Source organism: Aplysia californica, unplaced genomic scaffold (assembly GCF_000002075.1).
Source record: "Aplysia californica isolate F4 #8 unplaced genomic scaffold, AplCal3.0 scaffold00012, whole genome shotgun sequence".
Lineage (NCBI taxonomy): Eukaryota > Metazoa > Mollusca > Gastropoda > Aplysiida > Aplysiidae > Aplysia > Aplysia californica.
The window spans coordinates 2,851,531-2,861,315 of NW_004797282.1; the positions used below are offsets into that span (position 1 = coordinate 2,851,531).

Sequence of the window (9,785 nt, forward strand, 5' to 3'; positions counted from 1 at the left end):
AACCACATGTCCTTGTCATCTGGCCAACGCCAGAGTAGAGCAGGCTTTGTAAGTCTGTAGGTGAGTGTAGGAGCCTACGTCGAAGAACTGCCAGGTTGTTTGTGGGAGTAAGTGTGAGTGGAACGTTTTCACTGAACGATGTAGGCGTCACAAAACCACGGTTGACCCCTATTTCTGCTGTCCCAGTATACCCGGCTTTGAAGAAGGCGCACCTTGATGACATAATATCTGACCACAGCGACCTCAGAAACGGAAAAACAATTGCCAGATCCCTAGAAAGGAAGTAAAAATAACTACAGATATTTCTAAGCTATGACTCATAAACGGGTCAAAACAAGGGATACGCTTTTGTATGTGTGTGTGTCTGTTTTGTATGTGTGTGTGTCTGTTTTGTATGTGTGTGTTTGTGTGTGTGTGTGTGTGTGTGTGTGTGTATGTTGGCCTCGGCCTGGAGGCTCTCCACCGGAGAAGTGTGTGTGTGTGTGTGTGTGTGTGTGTGTGTGTGTGTCTCTCTCTCTCTCTCTCTCTCTCTCTCTCTCTCTCTCTCTGTGTGTGTGTGCCTCGTATATATTTAAGACTCAGGACACTAAAATATGTGTCGTGTTCAGTCAACAAAGCACCGGTTCCTAGATATCAACAGTAAGGGAGAATAAAACAGACACAATAAGAAAGAACAAAGAAACCAACATTCTTTTCTTCTTTTGAGACACTCTAACCAGCACGTCCTGGTTTGTGTTGTATTAGTTGTAATATATCCAGTAGCCCCCCCCCCCCACACACACACCCTTTTCCCCTACAGTTGAGAACCCGTCCGACCTCAATATTTCTCAATATTACCCTGGAAAAAACCTGTAGAGGAATGTAGCAATACATGTGCGGGTTAAAAATAGCCAGGTATGCTTTGTCCATTGGCTGTATCCGTGCATGAAAGGATCTGGGAAATTGGGGCCCTAGGTCAGTATTCAGTCAGTGCGGTCTGTGTACGTGTCAGTGGCAAGACACAGATGTAACTACAGGAGTTGTAGCCTTGTGTTCTGAGTTCCCACGTCTGCAGGTTGCTCTGTAGTGATCAGGTAATACATGAGTATTAGGAGCTAGTTCCCGTCATATTTGTGAGGTAGACTCGACCAGTGTAATAGTTCGCTTACATAATCAGTGCTTGTGACTGCTTATATCTGTGAACAGGGTATATGTGGCAATGAAACAGGTTTGAGTGCTGTATACATGTTCCCTTCAACTCTTTTGGTAGAGTCTTCCAGCCTCACTTTTAGTTTAAACTTTCTTAATCAAAGCATCTGACTGCTTATAGTGACTGACTGCTCGAAAGGGATGAACAGGCTATTTCGGTGGTACTGAACGCGTTTAGAATGTTAGGCATACTGTTCCTTGGTGATTATGAACGTCTTTTTACATGTAATGTAAGAGGTTTACGTTAATGGGTGAATTTGACTGCGACAATGTTTCAAAATTAGGAAGGGAAGCAGTGATTATTTTATTATATTGATTATATAGACGCTTCGCCACTGTAATCAGGTACGTACCCATTCTCACTTGGGGGAAGTGAGGAACATTTAGTTTTAACGTCGGGCACCTGTCGGGATTCGAACCCATGACCTTACGGTTGGGAGTCTGAGAGACTACCGACTATTTTCTTTTAAAAATGGAAAGTTTCAATGCTTGTCGTACGTACACACATTCTTGTTACATACGGAAAGATCTAGACAGGACAGTGGGGCATGTCTTTTGTCAAACCATTTACAATTTGAGACTAAATAAAACGAAATACAGTGGAGCTCGGATTTAACGAGCTCGGATTCAACGAGAACTCAGATTCAACGAGATGGGATAGATTCCCTGTTTTTTTTCTTTTTAAAAATCAATAAAAGTAACCCGGATTCAACGAGCACTTAAATCAGCGAGCTCGGATTCAACGAGGTCGCTTCCAGAGTGAACAGCCCCCGCAGACGTGGCTTCGCTCATTTTTATCCCAGAAGAAACTTAATCTATTCCCAGAAACCATCCATTGCACCAGCATCATGAACCATTATTCACTTAGCCAATTGCATGCAACCAATCAGCGGCCTTTTTAAATACCTACACGTGTGTTGTTGGCATGCGTACGTGTCTTCTCTGGTGTGTGTCGGGGTCGCATGGGCTGCCTGCACACGTGTGGCTGTGTGTGCGTGTCGGGGATAGGTAAGGGGGGGGGGGGCACTAGTGGTCCGGGCGTTGAACGTCGCATATACAAACGCATCAGTCTTGTTTTCCCCTCGGCAACTGATCATTATTACAATAATAAGATAGTCTTGACGTAGATCTGCGTAATGAATTGTGCGGCGCTGGTCTATGGAATCAAAAGTTGCCGTATGCTCGGCTCTACAGAGCAACACAACTTTTTCTTGGTAAACAATCGAGATGACACAGGCTTGTGTATTTGAACGAATCGGTTTTTTTAAAACACAGCTCATATTATGCAGGCATTTCAGGCACTACATGTGACTTCTCTTTATACATTACTTGCTCAGTGCCTGTAATTATCTACACAAAACCTCGTGTTTGCTATAACGAACACTCGGATTCAACGAGATTTTAGGTCAGGCCCAACGACCTCGTTGAATCCGAGTTCCACTGTACTTACAACCTTACTTGACATATCTTTCTTGTTAAAGTAGGATCAATTCTGATGCTAGTTTTTACTCTGCACTTTTTTTGTACCAACCGTTACGCCCAGGGGCGGCTCGAGGGGTAAAAAATGGGTGTGTACATTTAATCCATTGCAAGTTGAAGATAGTCAAGGGCACAGTGAATGGGATCGTGTATTATTTTAATGTTTATGGATTTTTAGAGACTATATTAATATGCTTTTAATTTCATTCTTTTTATTTGTCGCTTTGATTTCGAGATCTACATGAATTTATTGTTATCTAAAAATCAATTTTGTTCATCTTGCATTGGAACTGAACACTCAAGTAATAAAACTTTCACCACTCCACGAACACACCATCCAAATGACGCCTTGCTAATGAAACTAAACATTTTATCTTTAGTAGATCCTTTTCTTTTTTTTCTTTTCATACATTATTGTTGAGTCAAAATTAGAGTGAAGTTTTCAACAAGTAGAATCTAGCAAAATAGATTTTCAGATGATCCCTCAGCTCACAACATTACTAACTGTGTTTATTCATTGGCAAGGTTCTGTTCCACTTTGTTGTCTAACTAGAAGAAAATCAATGTTAGTGGCACCATGGTGAAAATAGGCGCGCGTCAAAATAATGGAATCGGAGACACCCCACATTTTTCTCTCCCTTGGCCAATTTTATAGGTTTTATTTTCGGTTCAGCACTTTTTATGTCCATTTAAATGCATATTTCTGTGTCGATTTTTCGTTTTAAAAAGTTGGTCAAAGGCATTTATAAACAAATGTAAATTTGTAGTTTCCAAGGACAGTCACGTTTTGCAAGTCATTAAACTTTGGTGGCCACTTCCTCTCCGTGTTTACCTCTGGCACCTACCTCCTATACTCGCAAATATCTCGACGTGTATTCACAATAAATGGGTATTTTTTCATGAAAAGCAAGACAAATGAACAAGCTTTAAGATGATACCAATAATTCCATGTGTCCCACAGATGACGAGCGCGTGATTCCATCGTGTCGTGGTACATTTTATCTCTTGTATCTTTTCAGGAGAAGTCTACACCTTCTTCGATCTTTCTACTAGATGCCGCAGATGTTTTCCTGTTCAGAGCAGCAGCAAAATAAAGATACTGAAAACGAGAAAGAGCAAAAACTTTTCGCAACTCCGGCATTACATACTGACACTTCCAGATTTGTGTGCTGAGTCATTCACACGCATATTATTTGTTCGTCCATCGTTTAAGATGAGTGACATTGATTGGGAAGCAGTAAATGATTCTAAAAAAGCTTTTTTAATTATATTCCTCATTGGCATAACACTAGCGAATTGTGGATTGTCCTTATGTATTATAAGAAAATGGAACGCTTTGCCCAAGCTACAACGTGGTTTGTTGGGGACGTTCGTTGTTGCGGATTTCCTTTTAGCTTTGGTCTGTCTAGTAATCGAAACGATGATTGCATTTGACGATCAGTTTAAAAAAGATATCTGTTTACTTTTTGTTTTTGTTCGTAGCTATATGTTTCAATTTATGCCGTTCGGATACTGCACAGGGCTGATTCTTCTGGCAATAGAAATTCTTACTCGGAAGAGAATCTATTCGTGCAGCGAGAGTACAGTTACTGTTTTGTCATTGCTTTTCGCTTTTGTACCGTGGGCTCTGTCTTCACTCATAGTTTTCCCTATTTCTTTCGCTGGTGTTCATTATGAGGTATTTTGCCATGCAATCGAGATGCCTCTGTCTAGGAGGAAAGCTCTGAATTCCATCACTAACCTCCTTCTCCCATTCCTGGCCTTGTTGTTTTCAGCGGTGACCCTGTTGGTATTGCGTTCAAATTCCAATAATAGGAGCCTGTTGACTGGAGGAGGTATTCCCCAGACATTACCTCGTCAGGGGGGAGAACTCATTAGCTTGCAACATGCAGTTACAAACAACGTCAGAGCTGAAAAGGGACAAACGACTAGGAAAATTAACAATGGATATGATAAAAAGGGGATCCCAGAAACCACGCCAGAAACATTTCAAGAAAATCATATGACAGTGGACATCCCTTCCACTAATGTGGCAGGTGCGTATTTGGTGAGGCATTCTGCGCCCACAAATTCCCATACAATTCCAAACTCACCCGGTTTCAGTAGCCCCTGCGGTCCGCCAGCGACAGTGCCTCACGACCCCTCCTTGTTGACCCACGGTCCACCCACTGCAAGCCTGTACAGCGTACACTCGGCCGCTCCTGTGTGTGTGACTTCATCAAATGTTTCACATTTATCACACACCCCACCCCAAGGAAATGTTGACACGAACCTGACTAAAGAGGCGCTTTTTCTCTTCATGGTCTCGCTCGCATGTTTTGTGTTTATTATCCCTTCGGGTATCTTTGCGCTTGTGTTCTTCGAAAAAGGCCAATATTTTTTGGACGAAGTTGTATTTCATTCTTTAGATTTGGGCACACTATGGTGGTTTTTACTTAAAGACATCGTCTGTGCTGTTATTTGGATGGTAGGTATGAGCATTTAAACGTTTTTGCCTTTTGGCAAACTACCAGAACCAGACAATTAGAGCAGCCACTTCCTAAGACTTGTTGACATCACATAGAAGAAACTGAGTGCCCTCCCTTTTCATCTTCACTTCCGTCATATGATCCTAAAGGAAGATAATATGGTTATTACATGTACATGGTAACCAGCAGGGTTATCCTATTATTGTATTCCGGTCTTCGTTAGCTCTTTTGACTTTATTGATGTTCATGCGCTAGATTTGGCGATGTGGTCAATGTGAAAGTCTGCTGGGTCTGCATCTTCCTTTTTGTCTTTGTGAGTTCAGCCTCACAATACTTTCTAGCATAAGTCGAAGACATGATTTTTTCGTGGGTGGGGGCTGGAGTGTGACCTTGAGCAGGACACGATAATTTGTGAGGCAGCTTGGTGAAATCAGGTGCTCTTCAAAATAATGAATAAGAAGAAACTTGCATTTTTCCTTCGGTAAAGCAATTTTTTTATCGAAATGTTGATTTTTGGCTCAATTCTTTTAATGTCCAATTAAGAACATACTTCTGTGTTGATTTTCCTGAAAGAGATTAATTAAAGCACAACAGAAAATGTAAATTCTCATTTTCCACGGACTCTCAGGCTTTGTAAATAACCAAACTTTTGCGGCCATTTGTTCGCTAATTCCACCCCTGAAACAAGGAGACCCCCACTTCCTTCAATTGCAAATATCTTGACCGGTGTTCAAGAGAAATGGGTATTTCTTTCAAAGAAAGCAAGGCAAATGAAAAACCCTTAAGACGATACCAAAACTCCACATGCCCCAAAATTGATGAGAGCCTGATTCCACCCTGTCGTGACATACTTACTTACTCTCTACCCGTAGCAGCAGGAGAACAATGCAGGGAGCTTGTCTGTCCCCGGCCACTTCCCCTAGCTTTGTCACATCCAGCCCTTTGGTGATAGCCTAATCTCTTAGGGTTATCCTATAGTTGGCAGTTGGGTCTACCTCTTCTTCTTTTTCTATTTGGTCTCCAGTTCCATAACTAAACCATCGCGTAAAACAGGACGTAGCACCTTGGCGTACTGCAATAGTGTGTTTGTAAGATTGTGTTCTTTGGTGTGATGTTGTCAATTTGGTAGATTTGAAAAAAAAAATAACAACCCCCAAACAAACAAACACCCCCCTCCCCCTCTGTATGTACGCTTTGGTAGTTTATGTATTTACCTAGGTATTTGTTCGTATTGCATTGAAACCGAAATTTTCCTACGCTGATCAGTATTGAGGAATCTATTTATATATCTATGGTAATTTAGTCTTTCCTTGTTATACTGTCGTCGTAGCCACGTGAAACACTTGGTTCATTAGTGAACGCCTTGTTTGCATTCATTTTCTTCCTCTTGTTTATCATAGAATGCCTCATACTGTTCCACATTTGATCAGTACCCTTTCATTAACTTTGTTCTTGATTTTGTACAGCTGACCCTTAGTGACCCCCACCCCCCAAATTTCACAAAACTCTTGTCTTCAGCATTTCTTTGTGTCCGGGAATTGCTACCATAATCTGACATGACGTGGCATACCAGGCTTTATTAATGTTTATAATAAATGATGATATTAGTTTTAGAGTAGGAACTTGGGGCCCTATTACTGGTGTTACGGAATTTGGTAATACCCGAATGTCAAGCCACGTGATAACATGCTTACATGGGAAAGTCATGTGACCCCATGTTTTCTTGGATAAGTCATGTGACCACATAGTATAGACTGGGGCTGGTCATGTGACCACATATGATCATGGGAAAAACTATATGACCACATGTTTCCTTGAGCAAGTCATGTGACTATAATGCGTTTCCTTAAAGAAGCCATGTATTGTGTCACCTTCAGCAAATCATGTGACCGCATGTTTTTTTGAGTAGAACATAAAGTAATATTTGAACTTGAGCAAGCCATTTAGAGAAAACCATTATTTTATGTTATTTTATGTACTTTGGCAAAAATTGTAAACTATTATTTCCTCACCTTCATTAATATTTTGTTTAACAACACGGCTTGAGCTGTGGTATATCATAATACTTTTGGGGTTAACCTACTTACGCTGTGAGAATGCCTGATTTCAGAATTTCAAAGGCAATATTTTATTTTGAGCTTTCATCATCATCATTATAATAATAATAATAATAATAATAATAATAATAATAATAATAATAATAATAATAATAATAATAATAATAATAGTAATAATAATAATAATAATAATGATAATAATAATAATAATAATAATATACTCTGTCAAATTTTTAAGTATATACATTTTGAAGCTCAATGAAACAAAATCTATGCCACCAATTACTTTCAAATTTACACACTGATTACGTGATATACCTGTCGCTGGTGAGCTGTTGTCAGATTTCTGGAAGCGCGAGAGGTTTTGTAACTGCATGCGTGTTACATGTTTTGTCTTTTTTGAGAATTACTCAAGATACGGCAATGATTTGTTTAAAAAAGAAGCACACATCAAAGCTTTGACATTTTTGTAACAATTCGCCAGTGATAAAATTTGTTTTGTCTACGTTTCATGATATGTCACGCCCAAAGAGAAAATGTGCGAAATCAGCTTGTTGGAATGATCCGCGGGGGTGCCTCAGTATCCACTGTTGTGAGACATTTTAATGTAACACGAAGAACTGTGTACACAACAATGGATCGTGAGAAAACAACAAAATCAGGAAAGGATCGACACCGCCAACGTGGGAGAAGAAAAACATCTCCAAGAGAGGATCTTTTTATACGCCTGTCGCATCTACGGAATCGTTTCAAAGCGGCAAGACAAACCAGAGATGAGTTGAACAACATGCGACAACACCAGCCTCAGACACTTCCTCAACTTGAGAGAGCATCGCATGAAGAGTGGAATAATATCCCTCAACGATTGATTGATTCAAGGCGGCGACGATGTCAGGGCGTCATCAACGCTACTGATAGTGTTACTTTTGTAGACCCCCCCCCCCCCCACTCTTGTAAGTCGTGAGTAAATCTGTTATGTTAACATTCCGTATTGTTGTTGTTGTTTTCGCTTTTAAAATTGATTGAATTCGTATTCCTGAAATTTTTAGAGAATATCGACTCGTTGTGAAACTAGCTTTTTTTTCATTTTACCACAGTATAATATGCTTAAAAATGTGACAAGGTATAATAATAATAATAATAATAATAATAATAATAATAATAATAATAATAATAATAAAAATAATAATTATTATTATTATAAATATTATGATATTTTTATTACTGTTATTGCTATTGTTATTGTAGTAGTAGTAGTAGTAGTAGTAGTAGTAGTAGTAGTAGTAGTAGTAGTAGTAGTAGTAGTAGTAGTAGTAGTAGTAGTATCATTACCATTACTATTATTATTATTATTATTATTACTATTATTATTATTATTATTATTATTATTATTATTATTATTATTATTATTATTATTATTATAATTATATTATTATTATTATTATATTATTATTATTATTATTATTATTATTATTATTATTATTATTATTATTATTATTATTATTATTATTATTGTTGTTGTTGTTGTTCTATTTCAGATTGTACTGCACGCTACATGATTCCGTAACTTTGTATTGCGTTACTTTAACGCTAAATCACCAGTTGCTGCGTTACTTCTTTGCCATATTATTATTATTGGTGCTCATCCAATTCCTTCGGTCATATATACAATGTACTGGATACCATTTAATATTGCATCTCGTTGTATTCCATCAGACACACGGTGTCATTTGTAATCAATTGTTACATCATTTGTGCTATGTGAGAAAATACTGAATAGTATCCGTAGACTTGAATTATAATATACTAGCCTGGGCACTGTCATGGCCGCCAGTCTTTGCTCTTTGCAAAACAATTTTTAAAAATATTGTATGTAAAAAGAAACAACAGCCCCTGTGCTGCGCTAATGCCAATCACGGAAGCACAAATGAAGGTTCAAACACTAGTTTTGCTATAGCATAGTGCCCGCACAGATGTTGGGCCTACCTTTTTACTCTTCAAGTGGTTCCAAATAAACTCATATGGTGGTCTCCATAGTGAAGCGGCATTACGCCAGGATTGCCCATCTCGTACATCATAGTACAAGTCTATGTACATGATACCTTGCAACGTTACCTGCGTTGTCTGTATTAATAAGCATTGTTATGTTTTTCTATGATAATAATATTTATGCTGTATTGCTACGTTCGCCAATTACCTAAGATTGATAATACAGTCTAACACGCGCATTGCATAATCAGGGGAAACGGACATTTTTTCAGGATGTAGGCCTACGAATTTCGTTATGAACGTGTTTTAAATGCAAAAATAATACACACGACGCGTAAAAGAGAATTCTGGACTTCAAAATCCAATCGGTTCCCTTTGTGCGTTTTCGCTTTGTGGCGGAGCACAGGGGAACAGCGACTCTATTTTTAAAAACAGGAAAAAATTTGTCCGGGGAACAGCGACTGCCCTAAGCGAATACCTCGTCATGATGGTATTGATGATGGTATTGATACTCCCGCGGCCCGCCAAAAAGATGTTACAATAAACATTTAAAACTATGTCTAATCGTAAAAATAATATCAAATTCGGAACCAGCGTGTCCAAA

At 38.9% G+C, this 9,785-nt stretch overlaps 1 protein-coding gene across 2 annotated transcripts in view; it reads left to right on the forward strand.

Annotated features, from left to right (window-relative positions):
* LOC101852972 overlaps positions 1 to 5,608 on the forward strand; it is a 17,176-nt gene extending 11,568 nt beyond the window's left edge. Inside the window, exons 1-2 of one of the 2 annotated variants that reach the window (XM_005090081.3) lie at positions 836 to 1,073; positions 3,687 to 5,608. In XM_005090081.3, the coding sequence (XP_005090138.1) occupies positions 3,881 to 5,152 (1,272 nt within the window). In that variant the 5' untranslated portion in view covers positions 836 to 1,073; positions 3,687 to 3,880 and the 3' untranslated portion in view covers positions 5,153 to 5,608. Of the gene's footprint in view, positions 1 to 835; positions 1,074 to 3,686 lie in introns of those variants that run through there. The other variant, XM_005090080.3, reaches the window with a different exon arrangement.
* Positions 5,609 to 9,785: the final 4,177 nt, after the last annotated feature.